The 25,038-nt window shown below is 36.6% G+C and overlaps 4 protein-coding genes across 4 annotated transcripts; 1 reads left to right on the plus strand and 3 right to left on the minus strand.

Annotated features, from left to right (window-relative positions):
- LOC100636010 (CCR4-NOT transcription complex subunit 1-like) lies at nucleotides 1–25,038 on the plus strand. Its single transcript, XM_019994102.1, has 61 exons — nucleotides 1–209; nucleotides 406–621; nucleotides 665–733; nucleotides 788–842; nucleotides 996–1,046; nucleotides 1,102–1,251; nucleotides 1,346–1,421; nucleotides 1,495–1,531; nucleotides 1,585–1,640; nucleotides 1,811–1,937; nucleotides 2,009–2,095; nucleotides 2,608–2,775; nucleotides 2,939–3,060; nucleotides 3,295–3,427; nucleotides 3,502–3,609; nucleotides 3,682–3,801; nucleotides 3,857–3,979; nucleotides 4,090–4,223; nucleotides 4,287–4,389; nucleotides 4,668–4,754; nucleotides 4,832–4,967; nucleotides 5,020–5,171; nucleotides 5,282–5,406; nucleotides 14,262–14,451; nucleotides 14,538–14,624; nucleotides 15,373–15,610; nucleotides 15,787–15,887; nucleotides 16,575–16,715; nucleotides 16,824–17,003; nucleotides 17,088–17,204; nucleotides 17,280–17,330; nucleotides 17,863–17,922; nucleotides 17,970–18,047; nucleotides 18,094–18,150; nucleotides 18,716–18,800; nucleotides 18,931–19,025; nucleotides 19,117–19,257; nucleotides 19,365–19,520; nucleotides 19,571–19,720; nucleotides 19,774–19,878; nucleotides 19,946–20,026; nucleotides 20,080–20,109; nucleotides 20,219–20,404; nucleotides 20,455–20,556; nucleotides 20,891–21,046; nucleotides 21,135–21,233; nucleotides 21,288–21,355; nucleotides 21,457–21,667; nucleotides 21,713–21,805; nucleotides 21,855–21,959; nucleotides 22,069–22,197; nucleotides 22,249–22,412; nucleotides 23,396–23,513; nucleotides 23,576–23,677; nucleotides 23,728–23,901; nucleotides 23,952–24,032; nucleotides 24,084–24,152; nucleotides 24,204–24,384; nucleotides 24,479–24,611; nucleotides 24,662–24,796; nucleotides 24,847–25,038. Exons 1-61 carry the CDS (start codon nucleotides 108–110, stop codon nucleotides 24,962–24,964), a joined length of 7,104 nt encoding a protein of 2,367 aa, XP_019849661.1. The 5' UTR covers nucleotides 1–107; the 3' UTR covers nucleotides 24,965–25,038.
- On the minus strand, nucleotides 5,676–7,036 carry LOC109580687 (ras-related C3 botulinum toxin substrate 2-like). Its single transcript, XM_019994132.1, has 3 exons — nucleotides 6,849–7,036; nucleotides 6,366–6,739; nucleotides 5,676–6,153 (listed from the first exon to the last, which is right to left on the minus strand). The coding sequence occupies exons 2-3, from the start codon at nucleotides 6,651–6,653 to the stop codon at nucleotides 5,836–5,838; spliced, it is 606 nt and encodes a 201-aa protein (XP_019849691.1). The 5' UTR covers nucleotides 6,654–6,739; nucleotides 6,849–7,036; the 3' UTR covers nucleotides 5,676–5,835.
- On the minus strand, nucleotides 7,214–8,752 carry LOC109580682 (rho-related protein racC-like). Its single transcript, XM_019994127.1, has 2 exons — nucleotides 8,283–8,752; nucleotides 7,214–7,703 (listed from the first exon to the last, which is right to left on the minus strand). The coding sequence occupies exons 1-2, from the start codon at nucleotides 8,673–8,675 to the stop codon at nucleotides 7,428–7,430; spliced, it is 669 nt and encodes a 222-aa protein (XP_019849686.1). The 5' UTR covers nucleotides 8,676–8,752; the 3' UTR covers nucleotides 7,214–7,427.
- LOC109580688 (ras-like GTP-binding protein rhoA) lies at nucleotides 10,818–13,760 on the minus strand. The gene is made up of 3 exons (XM_019994137.1): nucleotides 13,647–13,760; nucleotides 11,541–11,834; nucleotides 10,818–11,292 (listed from the first exon to the last, which is right to left on the minus strand). Exons 2-3 carry the CDS (start codon nucleotides 11,832–11,834, stop codon nucleotides 11,005–11,007), a joined length of 582 nt encoding a protein of 193 aa, XP_019849696.1. The 5' UTR covers nucleotides 13,647–13,760; the 3' UTR covers nucleotides 10,818–11,004.

Below are 25,038 nucleotides of genomic sequence, written 5' to 3' on the forward strand. Positions count from 1 at the left end.
CGGTTACTGCATGTTGGTGGTGAAGAAAGAAAAGTTCAATGATCATTTGGAAAACTCTGGAAAAGGGACACTTAATTAGCCTTTCTCGGTAATCAAAAGGGCCAAGGATGGCTCTCAATCCACGCTCTTACGGTCTGGCCCAAATACAGTACCTGGTCGCCAGCATAAATAAAAAGAACTACAGAGGGAACACATCTGAAATAATCACTGTGAGAATGGGCATTAATTAGAGTCCACATATAATGGAAAGATTTTGTGATACTTTAAATGTTTATGTACTTCTTGTGACACTAGTTATATATATTAGAGATTGTTGTTATTTTTATGTTTTTCTATCATCTTCTATTCTGATTTTAATTTTATGTTGTCCTCTTCTCTCTCTCTCTCTCTCTCTCCTTTCATTAGTTGGTAGAGAAACATGGCGTTGAAGCAGAGAAGCACTTATTTCGTTGTCTGGTCACACAAGTTGATTTCTCTGGTAATGGTGGCAGTGACAACAGGACTAACGTCACTAAAGATGGACAGCAGCTCCAGTTTTTGATACACGAGTCTACCCAACTCATCACTCGGAGGAATTTTGTCTCAATTTTATGTCACAGTTTTGAGAACCAAGAAAACAAAGTGAGGAATACATTGTGTTCATGTTTGTGTTTATGTTTTGTAGACGCTTCGTCCTGTTAATCAAATACTTACGATTGTCTCTAAAGTTTTGAAACTGTCAAGAGTTCACGAGGTAACGAGCCATGCCTACAACATGCCACATCCATTACATTGCTGTTACATATAGGTTGTGTTTGCTCTTGGTCTTACTGAAAGTAATGACCCTGATATTAAGACTCATGGTATGTATGTACATGTACATGCATGAAGTACAATGGGGCTACATTTCTTACATGTACAGTACATTTACATGTACACAGACTACACCTCTCTCTTCCTTTTCCTTCTCACTTCCTTCTATTTTTTTATTTCTTCTCTTTCCTCCTCTCATGTAGCTATGAGTCATCTAAAATCAAAGTTGCCTGACCTCATAAGATCTTATTCAGGTAATATTATTCTGTAATCAGCATCATTACTTTGTCCCTCATTGTGCTGCTATAGATATGAGCTCAGGTTTTGAAGGTGGGCTTGGTGACGTTGCTGTGGAAGTCCTTCACCTGTTACTCTCCTACCTTCTCCAAAGGTCTGAGGATGAAACAGGTGGGATCTCCGCTGACACTGTAGAGTCCTTTGTACAGGTTCTTAGACGAGGTAAACTATCTTTATCTATAGTTTTTGGTCAATTATACATTGCTTAATCAATTGTGCAATGTGTTTCTTTTAATTTTGGTTTTATTTTTTGTAGATTTTCCACGTGAACGTGTTCCTGTTGTATTAGCTCCTTTATTGTACCAGGAGCAGCAAGACATCACTGAAGATAGGTGAGAGAGAGAGAGAGCTATAGACCTTACTGAGTCTACATAAATAATTATTATAATGCACTATGTACATTAGGCTGATCCCAGTATCTGTTACTCTACCATTATCAGTGGTGAGAATATGACTATAATAATAGATGATAATGATAACATGCTCTTTAATTAGAGTTCTATAGAATTGGCAGAGATTATACGTGATGTTGGATATGCGGCTACTGCTTCGTAAGTCACTCACACATACAATGTACATGTATGATACTGTTTGCTTTTAATTGTATGTACTACTTTATTACACTTCATTGTACATGTACTACTGTGTATATGTATTACATGCATACTTGTTAATGAGTGTGTAACAATTGTATTCTCTTAATTTGCTCTTTCTCTCACAGTAAGCAAGACATGTTGGAGATATTAAAGGATTATGGGAAGATTAACATAACACCAGCTGTAGTCGCTCGAGTCCTTGGAATGATGGCCCAGACTCACTCTGATCTCTCTGACAGCTTACCTTATATGGTATGTTTTATTTTCACTACTTACTCTATTTAATGCTCCTCCTCCTTCACTCTCTCTCTCTATCTCTTTAGGGTGTTAATTCTGATCCTAGTAGGATGCAGGTAAAGAGTCCATCTTGTTGGGATGCAAAGGTCCTTGCTATTGCCCTTCAATCATTGGTAATTTTAACAACCATTGCATCTTACATACATGTACATTGTATCCTGGCCCTATAGCTGTAAATTCAGATTTTAAAAATTCATAAAAAATTTAATTTTGATTAGAATTAGCTCAAACTTGCTACACAATATAAGGACATGTATATGCATCAGGAAAAATTATAAAAATGCAAAATTCTCTCCTTGTCATTTTTGGCGAAATTTGGCTGAAATCCCTGTACTATAGTACAGGGACTTTGGCCCGATTTTGGAGCAACTTTAAAAATTCATAAAAAATCCAAACTTGATCAGAATCTGCTCAAACTCACTACACAATATAAGGACATGTATATGCATCAGAAAAAATTATAAAAACGCAAAATTCTCTCCTTGTCATTTTTGGCGAAATTTGGTCAAAATCCCTGTACTATAGTACAGGGACTTTGGCCCAATTTTGGAACAACTTTAAAGTCTACTGACAAAAAGTTGAACACTATGCCAAAACCCTCTGTCATCATTATTTTATTCTTTAGGTTCCTAACCTCTGTTGGCGTGATGTTGTACCCGAGATGGACTATGAAGGTTTTTACATTCCTAGTACCGAAGGGCTTAACCTGATAATGACTTGTTTCAATGTTGGATCAAAGGACTCTTTCCCCATTGAAATGATATACGAGCCATGGCTCCACACTAAAGGACAGGTAATAAGGACTAGCATTATGCCATTAGCCTCTTGTGCATATGATGTACATGTACATGTAGTACTAATATACATGTACTTATTTTTCCATTATTATGTCTGTTTTTACTTTCATTGCCCATTGATAATTTTATTATTATTAATTATTGTTTTTTTTTCTCTAGCTCTCATGGTTCCAGCAGGCATTGAGCAGTGGGTCTAGTTTCAATTTCTACAATTATCCATTCAACCCTGTCAACCTTGAGCCATTGAAGAACTCCTTTCTTGGGGAAGAAGCTAAAACATGGTGAGAAGCAATTAGCAACTGCTAATATGTACACACAATGTGTATCACTTCTAAATGAGATACATAAGTAGAAGGTTGATTGGTATAAATTATGAGAGAGCAATGTTTATGGGGAACTAAAGTTAGTAGACTCTTGATTGCACCCTTAGACAATTAATGCTAACTGCAGGCAATCAAATGTATCATGTTTGAATGTGCATATGATAACTTCAAAGTATTATATTTCTTTTTTAGGCGTTCATTGAGTCTCATTGAGACATTGCTCAATTTAGCTGAGCAGGGCCATCATTGTGAAGTGATTGAGTTGTTCAGGGTACCAGTCAAACAGTGTCCTGAAGTATTCTTCCTTGGTTTACTCCAATGCAAAGTAACTATTCCACTCATTAATAATAGTAATAATACTGTGATATGTTTGTTTTCTTAATTCTCTCCTTATTGTAGACATCATGGCAGGTTGTTGAAACCGAGCTTCTCTCTCATCTTCTCCCCAACTTCATTAACAATCACCCAACGTCTTCATCTGTTCTCAGTTACATCTGGCACAGCTCTGTAAGCCACCTCTACTATATGCTACTAGCAGAATTCTTGTAATTAATTTCTCTCTCTCTCTCTCGTATGTAGCTTGGTACACCTGCTGTCCTTGCATTACTTATTAAAGTTATTGCTGATTGGTATGCCCAAAATGATTACAATGATCACACCAGAATACTCAAGATATTAGACATATGCCAGGACCTAAAGGTACGTGCTCTACATTGTAGCAGTAATAACGAATGACCTATTTCTCTTCAATTAGATGCTACCTATTATATTAAAATGTAATCATTTCCCATTTGTCATTGACCTGGCTACTTGGGCAGCTAAAAGAAAGTTCCTTAAACTTGACCTGTGGATGATAGAGAAGATCAAAGAAGTGCAGGTAGGCACACGCACAACACATGCAATAACATATGCATGTACATGTACACACCACTTCTCTCTCTCTCTCTCTCTCTCTCTCTCTCTCTCTCTTTCTCTCTCATTTCATAGGATCAGTTTGTTCAGGAGTGTATCCAGTTCTTGGTTAATCATGCTCCTAGGCCAGTAGCGCCCAGTAATGAGACTACTGGCCTAACTCATGATATCGTCATTACAATGTTAGCATGTCTCCAGCCATATGTTACGTGAGTATGATATTCCTATTCACATACAATAATGATATTTGAAATTATTTTGTTTACATGTAGTTCATTAAAGTCAGAGTATGCTCAAAAGTTAAAGATGCTCATTAATTTTCACGGTCCCATCTCTTCCCTTCCACCTCGACCAGCCCACCCACTCAGCCTTGGAGTAAGTACAAAAATGTACCTGTATCACATGTAGAGTGCACATGTATCACATGTGCAATGTACATGTATCACATGTACAATGTACATGTATCATGATTATGTACACATGTACATGTACATGTAGGTGATAGTATCCTAATAGATAATGATATCCTAACATTGGTCATGGTATATCCTAATAGATTTTTTAAAATGGCAGCCAGCAGTATGCCTACATGTGTGTGGAGAATCGTTCAAAACTTTTTGCACTTGTCAAGTGTTTGTTTTTTTATATTTTAGATTGATGGAGGGTCTGGCGTTGTGGGAGGAGGAGGAGGAGGAGGAGGAGGAGACTATCCTATCCCTGGATCACCTGCTGGGGTCAAGGTAACACTACAATCATTTGGGATATATAGGAGGAGGAATGAATTTAGAGTTATTATATTGTTGTTATTATTTTTTAGAGTTCTTTTGGACAGGAAATTTTACTCTCTTCACCTATTGGAGGGGGCGGTCCTGTGGGAGGGGCAGGCAACTCGTTTGGGAGTGGTGGAAAGATGATGGCATCATACGGACCACAGTCATCACAGCAAGTACCAGGTAAAACCAGCTGTACTCTCTCTCACTTTTCAAACCCTCCCTCTCGCTATAGATCCAGTGTATTTCTCTGTTGAGCAACCTTCTAAAGATGTTGATGAAAAGGCTAATGCTTTCTTTCAGGCGATATACAACAGTAGAATGAGTGTCAACCAGTTACTCGAGATATTAAGAAAATTCAAAGATTCGTCTAACAAAAAAGAGAAGGTACATGTGTACATAATCGATAACTAATTGTGCTTTAATTTCTCGGGCCTTTTGTTTTCACTAATAGTCTCTTCTGTGTAATAGCTGCTTTCTCTTTTTCTCTTATGTAGGACCTCTTTGTTTGTATGCTACGTAATATCTTTGAAGAGTACAAGTTCTTCCCTCAGTTCCCAGAGAAAGAGCTACATATCACAGGACAGCTGTTCGGGGGCATAGTGGAGCACGGGCTTGTGACGTAAGTAATTTCATTATTTTAACATTTTATTGTGAGCATTATATTTATTACATGTGTACATGTGTACTCTTTGACCAATGGGCAAATGTACATGTACGATTGGGCGGGAAAATATATTTACATGTACATGTGTCATGTTTCTTTCTGTGCAGTTATTACTGTATGCACAATGTGTATTGTTTGTTGTTGTATATTGTTTGTTGTCTATTGTTTGTTGTTATTGTGGTAAAGTTAATAACTGTATACACGACACGTGTTGTACGCATTAGTTGTAGTTGCGGTAATTTTTACATTCTGTCAAACAGTTATTAAGATTATTAGTTATTTTTTACAAAAAAAAAAGACTCGGTATATACATACTGCAATCATTACTAGCGTCTTCAAGTTAGTAAATTAGTTTGTTATATTATTAGTAAACTGGTAGCAGCCTCAGAGCACCGTGCATTTATTGCCCCTCCTCTCCTTCCTCCTCTTCCTCTCGTCAGCAACATGGACTCTGTTGGCTAATGCTGTCCTTATGGCTAATTCAAATGTTCCTTTTACTCCTTTCCCAGTCAGAGCCGAGCACTCCATGTACTGCATGGCCCCAATCTCTTTCTGTAGTCTGACTCCGCGCTCGCTAGTTATCGGCGAGAGTCCCTTCTCTGCTAGTTTCTCTAGCGCGTCTTTCTTCTCTCTCAAGTCTTGTTTGGTACCCACTAGTATGATGGGCGTGTCCGGGCAGTGTCCGTTAACCTCTGGGTGCCACTGAATAACGATATAAAGAAAAAGTGCTTTTAATATTTTGGTTTAAGAGTTGTCTGTCAGCAACGAACTGTTGTTAGTAGTTGGTAAATGTGTGTGTGTTAAGTGGTTTAGTTCCTTTTGTTATATGATCAGATCACAGCTATCATAATGTATTATAGTATGTATGTACATACGAGATGCATATTATGCACCTGGCATATAATATAGCTTACTTTTATTTTCACATTTTCATAAGACGATGGACTAATGAGAGAGAAACAGATCAGAAACACGTCAGTCTGAGGATAAGAGAGAGGGCGGAGTCTGTCATAGTCCTCTTGACCTGCTGTGTCCCATAGTGCAATGTTAACCGGCCTTGAGTCAATCATTATGTTAGCCGAATAGTTATCAAAGACCGTTGGTATGTATTCGCCAGGGAAAGCACTCGTTGTGTAGTTAATGAGTAGACAGGTTTTACCTACAGCGCCGTCACCAACAACCACACACTTTATTGCTATCATGACGTATGTGTGTATATGTAGAGTGTATACAGACTTTCCTTTAGCTGAGATATACAGGAATCCTAGGATTTTAGGAGGGCTTGTGTCTATAAATTATTATAAAAGAATACAAAGAAGGATAGTATTATAGTTAAAAGCATTGTTTAGGAACAAATAAGGTAAGATTACATTACTACTAGTGTACTATGGTCTTACCAGTTATTAACTTGGTCCTAAGAGAGATAGTACAGACAGCAGTGATCTCTGTAGAAGAAATGGAGCTTATAGCCGAGTTATACTGGGACTACTACACTGACTTGCTGCGTTTATTCTTATATTGTGTGTTGTGATGGGATTGTTGTCCATAGTTAGCGTGTACAGTCTTGTTGTCTCTTTAACCACAATACAGAGTCACAGTGTACTTATACATAAGCTACTCTCTCTTCCTGGGTATGCCTTATGTGTCCTTGTATTGCTGTCCTTGTTAGGGAGTGACTCCTTCTGATCTTATTACAGAGTCATTGAGTGTATGAGTTTTCTCTGCATTTATTTACTTTTATTGTGATTTCCTCATTCACATTGTTTGAGTGTGTACTTCCTGTGCATGTTTGAGCATATTTTAACAAAAGAGGGAGTAATGCAATCATTATAATATTATTAATGGAAATATTTATGTGTAAATTTAAATAATATATGTATATTGTATTAGTGAGTATTGCAATCTTATCAATCACACAGTCTCATGTATAAAATATCCAATCTTTATTATAAGATTCTTTATTATAAGATTCTTCATTATAAGATGCTACAATTTCTCCAGTTGTTCGCACTAGTTGATTGTCTGTGGTGATAGTCACTGATGTTAGCTCTTATTTCATCCAGTCCTTCATTCGTCTTGTATGATATCTCAACATAGTCTCTTGCTTCTAACAGTTGCCTCATTTCTAGTCCTTGTTGTCTTGTTATGTATTCTCCTCCTTCCTTTCCACCCTCTTCTATCCTCTTCTCTAGTTTTGTCCCGACTAAAATAACTTGAGCCTTGGGATTGCGAAGCTTCACTTCTTTATACCACTGCATGTAATGTGAGAGAAGGGTAGAGGAGGTCATAGCTATTATTAAGGATTGTTTAATGTATGTTTATTTGCATCAAACGTATCTTGCCCCGTTTCATAACAATTGTAATGTTATGACAAATTATTTATACAAGAATTTACAACACAACTTGTTTATCTGACAAACCAAGATTCAAGCACCTTATACCGTACTCGCCCCAATTAGCGCACCTCTTGATAAATATTTACGTATCTCAGGTGGTGCATTGTTTAGATAGGAACAAAAATGCTCCTGGAGGTGCTAGTTTAGAGAGGTGCTTAGCTAAGTACACAATACACCTGTAAACAATGGGACTTTCTAATTAGAATGCACCTCTTAAAAATAATTATCTTGACCAGGAGGTGCACTCAACAGAAGGTTTTTATTGTGGAAGCTGTTTCAGGTGCAACAATTAAGAGGGTACGTTCATTGGGGCGAGTACGGTAGATAGCAATGTAATTGTAATATTATTTTTCTTCATTTTTGAGTCCACCAGAGCATAAATACTATTATATTTACACTGATAATGATTTTGCAAGAAATAATGCCAGCACTCACCGTTTCTTTTATGTTCCTAAAGCTCTCTGGATTATTCAATGCAAAGCAAATGAGGAATATATTCATTTCACTGTACAACTGTCGCCTTAATAATGAGTATTCCTCTTGTCCTGATACATCCCACAGAGAGAGGATGAACCCTCCTGTCTCTCTGTTGCTTTCCAGTTTTAGTGAGTAGCCCTCAAATATCCTCATATTGTTATGTGATTTTCCAGTAATGAGAGCAGACAGTCTTTGCAGTAGCTTGATCTTTCTTGAGTCCTCATCTCCTACTGTCATGCACTTAATCACAGGAATGGGAGGCTGAGCAGTTCCAGCCTGCATTCCTGAGCCAGCACTAGTAGAAGAGTTTGGCTCATTGCTCTTCAGTAGTCTGGGGCATATCTCAGCCATTTTACTAATCACTGTATGCACTATCTAAGAACTCTATTGTAGGCTATTGCAATTGCAGTGTTGCTGTGATTATTATCACTATAGATATATATATATACAGTAGGATATACTGAACTAGTAAACTAAGGATGTTATTATGCTATGAGCTATTAATTTTATTGCTATACCAAAAGGATGTAAGCTATAATTAATGATAGCTGGAGTACTTTGTATTGCTCTTGCCTATTTGTAGTAAATTGATTTATGAATCATTTTTGAAATAAAAAACTGGCTTAATTCATTTATATAAAAATAAATGACTACAAAAAATGCCTATCACTACAAAAAAATAATTTTCCTATCACTACAAAAAAATAATTTTCCTATCACTACAAAAAATAATTTGCCTATCACTACGAAATTTCTAGTTAAAAATTCTTAAAAGTCCTTGAAATGTGGTCCAGACACAGCCAGAAAGTCCTTCTCTCTTTATTTGGTGTAAAACTTATATTCTCCAATTCCAATGTTTTCATTCCAGGGTTTTTCGTTAGTGCATAGTCTAATCTCAATGTAATCAGATGAGGCTTCAGAACCAAGCTTCCTGTAGAACCACGGCATGCCACGTCTGTAACACTTTCTTTCTGGTCCCCTGAACTTGTGGCCATCCCATAATTTATCGTAGACTTGAAATTTGCGTGGATGGATTATTCCACTCCTAAAGGCCGATTCACAATAGTATTGATGTCTAACAAACCATGGGGCCCTTCTTGTATTTCCTCTGTTGCATGGGCATCCACTCTCAAACGGATAATTTTCACTAACTCCAGCAGCGTACGTCCAAATATGCTTTCGGCCTTTCCCTTGTGTAATGCTCACCCCATCGACATAGTTACCTCGAACATTTCTTGCTCTGATAATGCGGAAGGCGTCGGTTGAACCACCCTGATATCCAGTGACCATTCCACAGACCTCTGAGTATTTGATCCCTTGGGCCTGTAGTTTCCTACTCCTGCACCCAGCCTCATTTTTGGTACATATTCTTACTCCACTCACTTCTCGTGTTGCAAGTTCTTTTGGACATGATGCTGATGCTTGAAGCTCATATTGTTTGCGGAGGGTCCATGGTCCTTTTCTCCCGCACATATCCTCCATCACACAGGTCACCTCTATTTCTTCCCCGTTCACATGAAGTGTATAGTCTCCTGTTTCTTTTTTATATTCTTGAACTTCTTCGCATGTTGCTGGTTTTTCGCATACCCTTAGACGCTTTTCGAAGGAATCACAGCCATTACACTGCTCAGGAAGGCGCAAGTATCTGCTACCTTCTTTACCAGTTTCACATTTGGTTAAGTTATTATGTATCTCTATTAGCTTTTTGCAGCTGCAGTCCTTTTGCTGTTCATCTGTCATCTGCTCCAGTTCATCTAGTTGAGGTTCTTTAGATGGTGCTTCATTATAATACTCCATTGCTGCTGAAGGTGTATCACTATCTTCATCATACTCCATCGCTTCTTCGTTGATGTTTTCATAATATTCAGACCCCAAAACTTTTGCTTCACCAGTTGACAAGAGGGAGAGAGCGAAGAAGACAAGAATCATCTTTATTATAGAGACCATGTTTTCTTTTATTTCTGTTATCAGGTTTTCTTTTAGTCCTGTTATCGGTTTGGGATGATATGCACTGTCTCTTGTTCGCCTTTTTATAGATCAGAGATTGAAAATGAAGGAGGCTGTTTAATTATTTTGAGCCTGTATGATTTCTTCTGTGAATTTCTAACCCAATTACAATTTCCTTCTCAATTTTGCATACAAGGAGACATTTCTTAGAGAAAATTCATGTCTCAATTAATTAATTATTATAATTACAACATGAGCACATTTCAATGTCTTTAACATGTGGATCATTTCAGCACTGCACTAGTTCATTCATAGTGCATGGCATTTCTTCAAAAATGACTAGGAGAGAATTTTTCATTTTATAATTTTTCCTGATACATATACATGTACTTATGTTGTATAGAAAGTTTAAGCTGATTTCGATCAAAATTAATTTTTTATGAATTTTTAAAGTTGCTCCAAAATCAAACCTGTAGTATTAGAAATGGCCAGAGACACTTCTTCATTTATTATTATCCTTTATTTGCTGTGCCATTATTGATAAGCTAAATGGTCTGATCCAGATGTACTGATCAAGATATCATCATAATGAAATAAAGTGACATGACTATGCAATGTGTCATAAAACATTTATAACATGATTGAGTAATGAAATACAGAGAACCTGTGGTGAGATATTGAACACAAACTAACAAATGATAATTACGTGTGGTGGGTTGGTGGATCTGTTATATTATAATATGACACATTTGTCCTTTTTGTTTTTCTTCTTGCACTCGTATGCTATCTGCGTTGCTGCTAACTTTATTTTGTCAGTGTCTGTTGGAATGAATGCCGAGCACTCGATGTACTTTATAGCTCCGATTTCATCTGCTAGCTTCTGTCCTGTCTCTGTGTCTATTGCCGGTGTACCACAATCAACGAGGTCCTCTACAACTTCTGGTTTGTTACGTAGGTCAAGTTGAGTCCCAATGAGTACTACTGGGACGTTGGGTAGTTTTGAACGTATCTCATTAATCCACTGTACAAGGATAGAGGTAGAGAGAGAGAGGGATTCATTACTGCCTGTAGTTTATGATATATGTGACATGATTTGTTTTTGCACGGTCTATTGTATATTGCAAGTACATGTTCATGTATATATGATGCTTTTAAATTATGCTCTAACTTAAAAGGGAGTACAATGAATTAGAAAGTGTAAACACGTCGCTATTATTATTATCACTATTATTATTAGTTACTGTGTGTTGTTATTGTTATTGTCCTCACATGATTTCTAATGCTGTCAAAAGAAGCTGGTATCACGAGAGAGAAACAAAGGAGGACAAAGTCAGCTTTCCTTGCTAGACTAAGTTGCGTAAATTGGGCATAATCCTCTGATCCTGGGGTATCGTGGAACACTAGCTCCACGTCAACGTCGTCCTTCACTTTGACTGTCATGCAGTGAGACTCAAGTATTGTTGGAACATGTTTGTCCGGTATTTGCTTGTTGAGTATAGCGTAGAGGAAGCTCGTCTTTCCCACTCCGTAATTGCCCACCACTACACCTTCTGCTCTTATCATCTGTGGAAAATGAGATAAAATAAAACTAATTCTATTAAACCTTTACGTGTATTGATCATCACATTTGTATTGGGTACATAGAATGCAATGTGTGTATGGTACATTGCACGTATTTATTTGTTCTTAGAATTGTTATTCTCCTAATGTCCTATCCTATATCTGATCTTAAGGTCATTTTTGCTGTCACACTAATTCTATTAGTGTCCTTGGAATCAAGTCTATCCACTAATTATGTTTTCATTTCAATATATTTGCCAAGAAAAGAATGAACTATGAACCAGCTGATGTTTGTACATAGTCTGGTCACGCCAGACTAGCTTGTACATTATTATCACGTTCCATCAAAATAGTCAATCCATATATTTCTTAATTACATTTATTACGAAGTGATTTGGTATTTTTCATTTTCATTACGTCCACTTGTTTATTTCCTAAGAAATTGTACTCGAGTCGAGCGTCATTGTGTGCATTGCTGTACTATTTGTGCTGTCATTGCCATCCTCTGCTTTACTACTTTGCTGTTATAGTACTACTGAGTGTCTATGTATTGTAGTCAGGAGTAAGTGATTGTTCACAGATCACTACGATCAGTTTTATGGCCTGTTTGCATTGTGTGTGAATTTAAATGCTAAATAGACACTCTTTATTTTTCCTATGCATCTTACTTTATTTACTGCCTCCTCTCTCTCTCTCTCTCTCTCTCTCTCTCTCTCTCTCTCTCTCTCTTTACAGTTTCAATGTTATTGTTTATGCAACACATGCTATACAGGCAGTTGGTCCTTAGTACTATGTTAAAGAGATATGAAAGCTCTCGTTGTGTCTATTATGCACACAATTAAGCAATGATCATATGCTTGCAGTAATCATAACTAAGAGAGAGACATTCAGACTAGTGCTCATTATTCGGTGTAATGCAATTGCTGTTTGTTTATTTATGGTATGTCACTGATGACACAGCACCCATTAGTCTGTCTTTCTTTCTCTCTCTTTCTGTATTGACAGGTGTCTCTGTTAGTTTCAGTTTATGGAACCACACAATCACTTTGCAACCCGATATAATAATAATAATAATATTATTATTATTATTAATGATTTGCTAATACTGATATTTTATTGTGCTGGAGCATATGCTGAAAGTTTAAGAGTTTTTAAAAATTATTTTTAATCAAAGCAGGCACTACTGTCAGTGGCTTATAGCAATCACGAAGTGTAGGATTGGTCTTAGCAACCATACCTCACTGTGTATGCCTACATAAAGACAATCATAGCATTCATCCATAGGCTACACTTTCTGTGTCTGCAAAGGAAGTTTAAGCTAATGTCTCAATGGCATGGAGTACATGTAAACACTGTGATGAATTTGTATGCAAAAAGGGATTTTGTATGTGTGCCATCATAGTACTCGTGCAAGTTGGATTGCTGTCAAGCTGTATTGTATAAAAGTAAATGTATATCTTTTGCTATTTCATAACTGTTAAGAGTTAATCTAGCATATGCACGACCTTGCTAAGCCAGTCTCAGTCATGTTTGCAGTATAAGATGCAGTTAACCTTTTTCATTGTTGTTTTTTTAAAGTGACTAAGTTTAAAATTGGCTCACATGATGTGTCCAAGGGCTGACTAGTCTAGTCACTGCTAAAGTTCTAAGTGATTTATTCCATGTATATTGCATTTTTGGTATTGTGAAGGTCATTTGTGAGTTAGCCATTAATAAGGAATGGTATGAGAATCCTAGGCTAATTAGACTGGTAATGGATTAATACGACTACAGAAGCTAACACAGTGCTTGATAAGACTGTATATTGTGACTCACCTTTCTCAATTAGGTTGCTTTTAGTATCCTAGCTTCTTCCTCTCTCAATATATTTCTTCTTTCTCTTCTGCTTCTCTTTAGTTTTGCTTTCCACTTACTGTCTCCACCTTTCCTCATCCAGTTATATAGACTAGCTTACTTCCTGTTATGATGACGCATTGCCTGCATTGCTTACACATACTCTAGTGTGTATTTATGTTGTGTGTGTGTGCGTGTGTATTGCTTTCAATCTCTGGCCCACTGGCTTTTCCTGTATATCCAGCCTCTAGACATTACAAATGAAATGAACCATCTATAGTACATGTTGGGTTGAGTAGCACCTTATTAAGTGAATGGGGGGTTAAACTATAAGGATACTTCCTTTTGTATGTGTGGGTGTTTGTATAAAGTGATGGGTTGTAGTGTATTTGTATGAGCTCATAGCTGCATGGAAGGGAATGGTTTATATCCCATTCCACAAATGTGTTTGTGTGTGCTGTAATTTAATTAAAAAAAACCTTTTAATGAGTAAATATTTACTCTCTCCTCTTCCTCCCCCTCCTCCTCTTTCCCTCTCTCTCTCTCTCTCTCTCTCCCCCTCCCTCTCTCTCTCTCTCTCCCCCTCCCTCTCTACAGTTATATGTCACTCAACCTAGCTCTGAGGTTTATTGTCGATGCTTTGAAGAAGCCTCCTTCTAGCAAGATGTACTTATTTGGTTTGGCTGCGCTGGACAAGTGTAAGAAAAGACTGAAGGATTTCCCTCAATTCTGTGTGAACATAGCCAGCATATCTCACTTCCAGACTTTCCCGTCTCAATTGAAACAGGTCAGTACTATAATAATTATAATAATGAATAATAATAGGAGTGATAATAAATAAATAATATTATACGGTTTTATTTTATTTTATAGTATGTTCAGTACGGTCAGCAATCGATGGATCCTCCACTTTCAGTGTCAGGGACTTCATCATTACCAGGCTATAGTGGACTAGGACATGTAAGTATCATTGTAAAAGAACATACATTAATTCACCATATTAATGTACAGGATGAGTGTATTAGTACTGTACACTGCCCATTGCTATGTGTATTGTTTTATTACTGTTGCTATTATACTTATAGTTAATATTATCATTATTAGTATTCAGTAATCATTGTTATTAGTTTCTGTTGATAACACCGAAGATAAGAAGGCCATGATTCTTGGAATAAGTTATTTGTTTGTATTTCTCAACATGTTTTTATAAATCGCTCTCCTCATTGTATTTATTGGCGTGTGATAACATCCTTTATAGTCTAATACAGTATGTATGTGTGTGTGTGTGTGTGTATACTATAGTACACCAACTGGCATGTGTTTTATATTACTCATCATCGAGTCGTGATATTGTTTGCATAAATCTCCATGAATGTTTTATATTTATTGTGTACGGATTGATTGTGAGTGTTTGGGTCTTGATTGATGTGTATAAATAGGACAACATCCCATCCACTTCTTGGGAATGTGTTATATTCTCTTTCCTTTTCCTTAATGGTGTGATGTGCTGTGGTTGATTTGTTTTGGGGATAATAGACTTTGAAAAAAGCTTTATATTGTAGAATAAACTTATGATTTAAGTTGGTCAATTTTTTGGTACTAAAATTTCAACTCCCCATTTATTAGATTTTTGATACTGCACTTGTACATGTATATAAAATAAATTAATTTTTGATTAATATTGGTTGTCTTTTTTTAATTATTTTAGGATAGTTTGGGTCTGATTGGTTCAGTATCAAGTAATCCCATTGGCTCTATTGGCACTCCTGTTGGTACACCTGGTAGCATTGATCTGGCCACACCTACCTCCCTACCGTCCTTACCTTCAATTGCCACGTCTAATGTGTACCAGCCTGGCCCTGGCTCTGGCAACAGTCCACTCTCCTCTCCTGTAGTTCCGGAGATGGGCCAGTTTTCACCTACAGCTACTACAGCATCATCTTCAAGTAAGAGAGAAAAGGACCCGGGATGTTATAATAAAGAATGAATTATCATAGCATTGCACGCATTGGTAGCTGTACTATAGTATATTATTTATCATTACAGTTGTATTTCAGTTTTCAGTCAAACTTATCTTTCTGTTTCTCTCTCTCTTTTAAATGTACATGCATTAATTTTTTAGTTGCAACATCTTCACTGGGAGGAGTAGCAGTGACTAGTAGTATTAGTAAGACTCCTGTTACAGCTGGAAACAGTCCTGTCTCTAAACCTGGCGCACAACAGGTAACAAGAGTACTTACTAATAATCTAATGTTAGGGGAATCATAATTCAATATTGCATTTGTCCACTAATGTACAACTCTTTGTATTGCATAGTGTTTGAGAATAAGTATAATGCGTGTCAATGAGTTAATATATGAATAAGTGTTTAATGTTATGATAGTGCTAACTGATATAGGATATCATGTGCCATAGAAAGAGGATGAGAGGGGAGGGAGGGTGAGGTGGGCTGGGTGTAGTGAAGAGGTGTTGCCATAAGCAAGCACCTGACTAACTGACAAACTGACTGACTGAGGGGTGGTCTGGATAATATGTCTGAGAATATGAAGGACAACAACAACCAGGCAGTCCCTCATACTGTAAGTATTTAGTAACATTTTTGGCTGGGGATTTTGAATGGCATAGACTGCTCATATTTTGTATATGTTTATTTGCTTTGCTTGTGTCTTTTACTGGAAATATTCAGAGACTGTACCTAAGACAAACAGTTTAGCTGATCATGTGTATGCAAACACTGAGTGGGACTGTATATCTTGTCAACTTTGCATACTTTTAATGATAGATTCATATTTACTGGAGTGTGTGTGTGTGTGTGTGTGACCTGTAGATAGAGCTTATTATATTATTATAAGAATAATAATTATTATCTATTTCTTTCTCTTTTTATTCCTTTTCTCTGCTTCTCCATAGCCTCCTTCTATAAACAATACTAGTATTGATACATTGCTGGTTGCAGCTGATCTCTCTGATAAGAAACCGCCTTCACAGGATTTGCAGGATAAAGTTCACTTTCTGTTCAATAATCTCTCAACCAGTACACTTCAACAAAAGGTAAATTGTAGTTTCAACTTTCAATAGTCTACTTAAGATTATAGGCACTTAGCTGGTCCAATTTATATATTTATCTTCTATTTCTATATTATTATCTTTTATTTTTAGGTTGAGGAGTTTACTGCATTAGTTGGTGATGAGTATTATGATTGGGTGGCTCAGTATCTTGTAATGAAGAGGACGTCCATTGAGCCCAACTATCATCCATTGTACATGAACTTCCTTGATACCGTTAATAATTATAATCTACGTAAAGCTGTTCTTAAGGAAACCTATCGTAATATAAAGGTATAGCAAAGAAACGAGAAGTAGTCAATAATGGCACTGAAAGAATTGTTGTTACTCTTTTCTTCTTTTTTCATTTCTAATTAGGTTATTCTTTCTTCTGACAAGACAAGTAATAATTTCTCAGACAGGGCAATATTAAAGAACCTTGGTAGATGGTTAGGGATGCAAACACTAGCAAAGAACAAGCCAATCTTACACATTGTATGTCATTCAGTTTTATAAATTTCATGATTTTATTTTGTTCTTTCCTGTTTAAATCTTCTATCCTTATCTTAGGACTTAGCTATGAAGGACCTGGTGTTAGAGGCTTATCACAGAGGACAGCAGGTCAGCTTAATGAAGAATAACGAAACAGTTTAGATAGTTGCTGTCGCGACTGACCACGTGGTGTTTATACAATTACAGTATTCAGGAGCTAATCTGCTATTCTTTAGCAGCTTTAGTGGAGCCATCCAGGTCTCTTATCTGTTATATTCTTGTATGGGCCACTACCTTTATAGTTCAATCAGTGCTGGTCCGTTGGTCATGATTATAATTACCACACCCAAGTTAATAAACACCTACTAGGCATAATGGGTGTAGAGTCCCAGGACATGGCCATGAGGCAGAGTGGACTAGGGTATTTTTGAAAAGAACTGGCTAATGCAGCTTCAAAGAGTCCCAAGGATTAGTAACAGCAAGAAGAATAACAGCTCAAGAGCATTGTAGTCAGGTGCTGTGGTTCAATAACATGCTGTTTTCAATTAAAATAGCATCTAGTTGCTGTGGCAATTGCTAGCACGGGAAAAATTCACAAATATTAGCAGTCACGAATATTAATTGTCATTACACGTGTGTTAATATTTTTTGTTTTTTTTAGGATCTTCTTTATGTAGTACCTTTTGTTGCTAAAGTACTAGAGGCTTGTGCAGATAGCAAGGTATGTTAATAGTAGCAATCTGTTCAGTAATTCTATCTGTACAATAGGTATTTAAGCCTCCTAATCCATGGGTGATGGCCATTATGACGGTATTAGGCGAGTTACATGCTGTGCATGATCTTAAAGTATGTGCAGAATCTAATTCTGTATTGTTATTGTTCATTTTGTTAGCTGAATCTGAAGTTTGAAGTCGAAGTACTTTGTAAGCATTTGTCACTGGAAATTTCTGTGAGTAGTACTTATTCTAAAGTCATGTATCAAGTTTGAGCTGATTTTGATCGAATTAAAAATTTTTGAAGTTACTCGAAAATTGGGCCAAAGTCCCTGTACTATAGTACAGGGATTTTGGTGAAATTTCACCAAAATTTAAAAAGAGAGAAATCTCTACTTTTATAATTTTTTTCTGATGCATATGCATGTTTTTATGTTGTGTAGCAAGTTTGAGCTGACTCTGATAAAAAATTGAATTTTTTGCAAATTTTTGAAGTTACTCAAAAATCACGCTAAAGTCCCTGTACTATAGTACAGGGATTTCGGCAAAATTTCACCAAAATTGAAAAGGAGAGAATTCTCCATTTTTATAATTTTTTCTAATGCATATATATGTTCTAAAATCATGTATTAAATTTGAGCTGATTTCGATCAAGTTTGGATTTTTAATCAATTTTAAAAGTTGCTCTAAAAGCCAGCACATAAATTAAGATGGTGCAAATAATAATACCAAAAATTTTTCCCAGTCAACCCAATCTCCACATACATTTATACATGTATATCATTTTATTGTTCTATTTAGGAGCTGCCTCCTAGTAACTTCCTTAGTGATACGGAGAGAGCTAAGAAACTCTGTCAACTAGTGAGTCAAAAAGACAAGCAATCAGGTATATTATAAACTGTGCTTGAACACAATGCATCAGACTCACACCTTTGATTTTGTATAGATTATATACATGTATATATTACTTAGTTTCATTTTACCCTATTAATTGTGTTTCATATAATGTGCCATAGGTACAGGTACATCACCTCCTCAACCATTATACCCATATGAAGACATACCCACCACCATACAAGGAATCGCTTCTCTTATACAGATCAGCCCTCAAGTAACTGTCATATACTTACATAGTACTAATAACATGTTATGCCTCAAGCTCTCCCGAATTAAGATAAATGTTTTATTTTATTTTATTTTAGATTGCTCTATTGCAGCAGTATCCTCAGTTAAAGCAATACGTGAAGTCATCAATTGAGAAGTCAATACAAGATCTCTTAGTACCAGTTGCTGATAGATCGGCTAAAATTGCTCTAACCACTGCTGAACAAATCATTAAAAAAGTAAAAAGCTTGATTATTAGTAACTGTTTTTATATGTAATTTATGCTTTTTAACTGGTAAGAATTGACTTAATTTAACAGCAAGATTTTTTTTGGTTCATTGTATAGGATTTTGCATTGGATCCAGAAGTGTCACGTATGCACGCTGCTGCTGTCCACATGGTACGTCACCTCACAGCTGGCATGGCTATGATAACTTGTCGTGAGCCGCTACTCCTATCAATATGTAATAACTTGAAGAGTGCCTTCTCGTCTGTATTAAGAGTAAGTACACGTGTTATTAACAACACTTTGAGTGCCTTTTTTAATTGTAGCATCCAGTATCAAATGATGAGCAGTTGAAGCAGCTAATAGAACAGGCCGCACTACAACTGAGTGCAGACAACACTGAACTAGCCAGTGCATTCATTCAAAAGACCGCTGTTGAGAAAGTTGTGCCTGAAATGGAGAAAAGACTCACTGAAGTCAGTCAAATACTAAAAGACCATTGGTTTATTGTTCCTACTTAACTGTACAGGAGTTTGAATTACGCCAGTTAGCAAGATCTGAAAGGAGACAATATTATAATCATGTTGTACTTAGCTATCAAGTGGATAAGATGCCAGAACAACTGAGAGTTAATGTAAGTTACTTTATGAAACAACTAGTAGACTATAATTATTTATATTATACATACGCTTTACTGATAGGTTGGTGGCCCGACTCCACAACAAGCTGTAGTGTATGAGGAATTTGCAAGATGTCTTCCTGGCTTCCTACCATCATCTAAAGTACGCAATAATTAGAAACAACTTGCTTTTATGACAAGCTTTTAATATCATAGGACACAGCTAAGGGGGATCCAGCTAGCCAGGTAAAAAACTAGAGAGAAAGATAACAAAAATATTAAAATACGTGACTTGTAAAATATCAAAATATGTGGCTTGGGATTATATGGAGTGTTTTTACTTTCTTTCCATTAGTTTGTGCCTACAGAGGAGTTTGTCCACATATTAACAAACTGCATCAAAGAGATAACAAGTCAAATAAGAATGATACCACCGACCCAACCAACGCCTCACATCATCATGATGAGGTCTCTCCTGGAGATGGCAATACCACTAAGGATCAATCCAACATACGTCAATGTCATCACACTCTTACAAAAAGTGAGTTTATATATAACTATTGTATGATTTATTACGTTTGCTTGTCGTAGGCTTTAGAAGGTTTATTGGAAGGAATGAATCCGCCTCCTAGTGAACCAGACATGTTTGTCAGTTTCAGGGACTCCCACATACTGATACTAAGAGCATTACAGGTAACAAAGAACCATATATAATCAGGAGGAGCCTTTTCATTACCATAAATGTTCAAATAAAAGCCCGGTCGTTTATTTCTTTCCATGACAAAAAAATGCGTAAAATAAAAAAAGAAAAAGTAAAACTGAGATTCAAACACGGACCTGCAGGTTCCTTGCACTCAGCTTAACAAATTAGGCCATTTGGGACACTCTAAAGATTGTGGGACTTATATTGAGTAAAATATGCGTATCTATACTTGGAGATTCTTAGTACCAGGCGTTTATTTAAGCCCGGCCTTTATTTGAACATTTACGGTATTAACTTAAGAAAATTCTCTCTCTCTCATTTTAGGATCAACGTGCACTCGGTCCCAAATCAGCCTGTTTTCTTGTTACTAAGATGTTAATGGAAGCAAGGGAAGATATCAAGTACAGCCCGAGAGCACTCATTCTCTTAATCGGACTACAGCTAGTGGATATGAAGCAACTCGATGAATTCCTTGCCAAAGTATATATTAGTATGACTAACACAAACGCTACTTGTAGCTTTTTCCGTCTGCTTTCTTTCATTACTCTTTTATGCTTTTGTTTTGTAGGCTGTTGAAAATGGTCGTAACCTTGTTGCTCTTAGCTGCAGTATTAAGTTGGTCAATGCTATCGATTCAGCTGAGAGACGAGAGACACCTATCACTGATGTAAAGGCACCATGTTTGTTCTATTTAATGCTCACGTTCCTTTTATGCGTGTAGAATGATCTTAAGAAAACTAAAGAGACACTGTTTAGACTGACAGCTAATGTTAGACAACTGCCGGAAAGGTACGGAAGAACTGTTATGAATTTTTACTATCATTTTACCTTTTTTTTCTACACCTTTGTCTTTCTCTTTTGCTTTTACCTTTCTCTCATTCTTCCGACAGCACTGCCCAATTGTTAGAGCCATTCTGTCACGAACACGAGATACGCATAGCATCATTAAATCCTGAAATGGGAAGCTCGGCTCCTGGGATGCACTCATCAATGATGCACCATTCCTCCAGTGGAGGATCCACTGGACCGGCTTCTACTGGACTATCAGCAGCACCTGGCACCACTGGAGAACTGGAGGACCCTCCAGGACTTTATGAAAAAGTACTAGAGCTTCATGATTATTATTAATATTATTATACTTTTTAGGTGGAGTATTTGTTATCTGAATGGGTCAGACATTTCCATCAGCCTGGTCTGTTAAGAGATGGTGATAAGATATATGCAGCCTATGTCGCTAGAGTAAGACATTCTCCTCTTTGTGTCATCATTTATTGTCTTTATCTACCAGCTACAGCAGCAAGGGATTCTTAAGAATGATGATCTCATTCAAAGATTCTTTCGTATCAGTATGGAGATGTGTGTTGAACTATGCTATCGTACACTAAATGATCCTGTAAGCTTACAGATAACAATGTTAAGTATTAAATGATAGGCAAAAACATTAATTTTATTATATTTTTATTTCTACTGAAAGCACTTTATTGAACACTATCTTGCTTTAGGTTAATGGTGGCATGAGTAGACCAAAGTGTTACCATACAATGGATGCATTTGTTAAGCTGGTAGTGGTGTTGGTCAGGTATTCTGGTGAATCATCAAACACACTAGCTAAAGTTAACCTTTTGAACAAAGTAAGAACTAATTTACTTTATTATGATATTAATTTTCCTGTCTTTCTCAAGGTCCTATTAACAGTCACTCAAGTGTTGCTTGCAGATCATGAGAAGAGACAAGTTGAGTTTCATCAGTTGCCATATCACAGGTTCTTTATAATGATACTCAATGACTTGTGCTCTCCTGATCCTGTTTTCGATGCCATCAATTTCCCTGTGCTCCAATGCTTCTGGTTAGCGATGACTTACTGTAATGAAAATGATTAATTTTAAATGCATTTTTGGTGAGCCAGGGTTTTCCACAAAGCGTGCTAAGTGAGCTAAACAGTGTCACACTTCATGAGCTGACAAGCTTTGCACTTTGGTCATTGGCCTGACTTTAAAAATTCGTAAAAAAAATCCAATTTTTAACGGATTCAGTTCAAATTAGATATACAACATCAGAAGATGTATATATATCAGGAAAAATTATAAAAATGGATAATTCTCTCCAAGTCATTTTTGGCAAAATTTGGCCGAAATCCCTGTACTATAGTACAGGGACTTTGGCCCGATTTTTGAGCAACTTAAAAAATACATAAAAAATCCAAACTTGATCGGGATCTGCTCAAACTTGCTACACAATATAAGGACATGTATATACATCAGAAAAATTTATAAAAACGCAAAATTCTCTCCTTATCATTTTTGGTGAAATTTGGCTAAAATCCCTGTACTATAGTACAGGGACTTTGGCCCGATTTTTGAGCAACTTTAAAAATTCATAAAAAATCCAAACTTGATCGGGATCTGCTCAAACTTGCTACACAATATAAAGACATGTATATGCATCAGAAAAAGTTATAAAAATGCAAAATTCTCTCCTTGTCATTTTTGGCGAAATTTGGCCAAAATCCCTGTACTATAGTACAGGGACTTTGGCCCGATTTTTGAGCAACTTTACAAATTCATTAAAAAAATCTAATTTGATTGGAATCAACTCAAACTTGCTATGCAACATAAGGACATGTGTATGTATCGGAAAATGTAATAAAAATGAAGAATTCTCTCCTAGCCATTAAAAAAAGCACCATGGATCAAGGTTTTCTACAAAGCTCTGAGCAGCTAAACAGCACACCTCATGAGCTTTGGCGAGAACCTGAGCATTATACCAAAAACCTTGTGGGAAACCCTGCGGTAAACTGCATGCTTGCAATAATGATATTATTCCTCATAGCACTGCTTATCACATGGTAAGACCATCCAAAGCACCAGGCTTTGCTTACACATGGCTTGAGCTAATCTCTCATAGAGTTTTTGTCTCTAAGCTACTATTACAGACCCCTCAACAAAAGGTATAATAGCCCCCTCTATATTGTGTAGTTGATATTGCCGTTTTATATATTGTCTGTATTAGGGTTGGCCTCTCTTCCATCAGTTGCTGATTGATGTTTTCAAGTTCTTGTCTCCGTTTTTACGCAATGCAGAACTTGTAAAGCCAACACAAACACTCTATAAAGTATACTGCCATCATCATTATCGTCCCTTTATTACTGATCTCTCTTGCAGGGCACTCTAAGAGTATTACTTGTCCTCCTTCACGATTTCCCTGAGTTCTTGTGTGACTATCACTTCTCATTTTGTGACGTCATTCCTCCAAACTGCATTCAAATGAGGAATCTTATCCTTTCTGCCTTCCCTAGGAACATGAGACTGCCTGATCCTTTCACTCCCAACCTCAAAGTGAGATCTCAAGTCTCGCTAGTATTGGGTTTTTACATTATTTTTTTAAGGTGGAATTATTGCCTGATATACAGAATGCCCCAAGAATATTACCGGCCTACATACAGCTAATTATACCAGATTTAAAAAAGGTGCCTCAATAACAAAATACGCAACATTTTTAATCATAAATTTGTCTCCAGAATCTAGATAACTACATAAAAACACGAGCTCCAGTAACATTCCTACAAGAACTAAGAGGACACTTACAAGTCGGTTCATTACAGTATGAGTATGCCCCTATCAATCGTTTGCTAAATTAGATATCGTCGGAACCTGGTAAACAATACAATTCATCACTGATCAATGCTCTTGTGCTATATGTTGGCACACAAGCTATCGCATTCATTCACAGTAAGAGTGGTACACCGTCTCCCACTACTATAGCACACACGGCTCATATGGACATATTCCAACACCTTGTGGTAGACCTAGATACTGAAGGTATAGTATAACTCTTTCTCTAAATAGTGTACACGTGTATATGTTTTTTATTGTTGTTGGCTTTTTTTACCTATTATGTTTCGTTATTTTCCAGGTCGTTACTTATTCCTTAATGCAATTGCTAATCAGTTAAGATATCCTAATAGTCACACACACTTCTTTAGTTGTGCCCTACTCTCTCTCTTTGCTGAGACTAATCATGAAGCAATTCAAGAACAGATCACAAGGTTAACCCAAAGCCCATTGACAATGCAAATCATTATTATTATAAATATAGAGTTTTATTGGAGAGATTGATTGTTAATAGACCACACCCCTGGGGCCTATTAATCACATTCATTGATCTCATTAAAAATCCTACCTACAACTTTTGGAAACATGATTTTGTCCACTGTGCACCTGAGATAGAGAGGTAAGTACATTTTATATCAAACTCCTACATTCATTGTGTGCCTGTAACAGGTTGTTTGAGTCAGTTGCTAAGAGTTGTATGCAGAAGCAACCCACCACCAGTGCAAGTGCTACCAGTACCAGCAATAGCACAAGAGAATCAACGACTGACTCATCGCAACAAGAATAACTTTGAGTTTTATTGTTATTACAAACTGTATTTCTGTGTGTATACAGTCTTGATTACTGAATAGGCCAAAAAAA

This window comes from Amphimedon queenslandica, unplaced genomic scaffold (assembly GCF_000090795.2).
Source record: "Amphimedon queenslandica unplaced genomic scaffold, v1.1 AMPQUscaffold_13521, whole genome shotgun sequence".
NCBI classification, from domain to species: Eukaryota; Metazoa; Porifera; class Demospongiae; order Haplosclerida; family Niphatidae; genus Amphimedon; species Amphimedon queenslandica.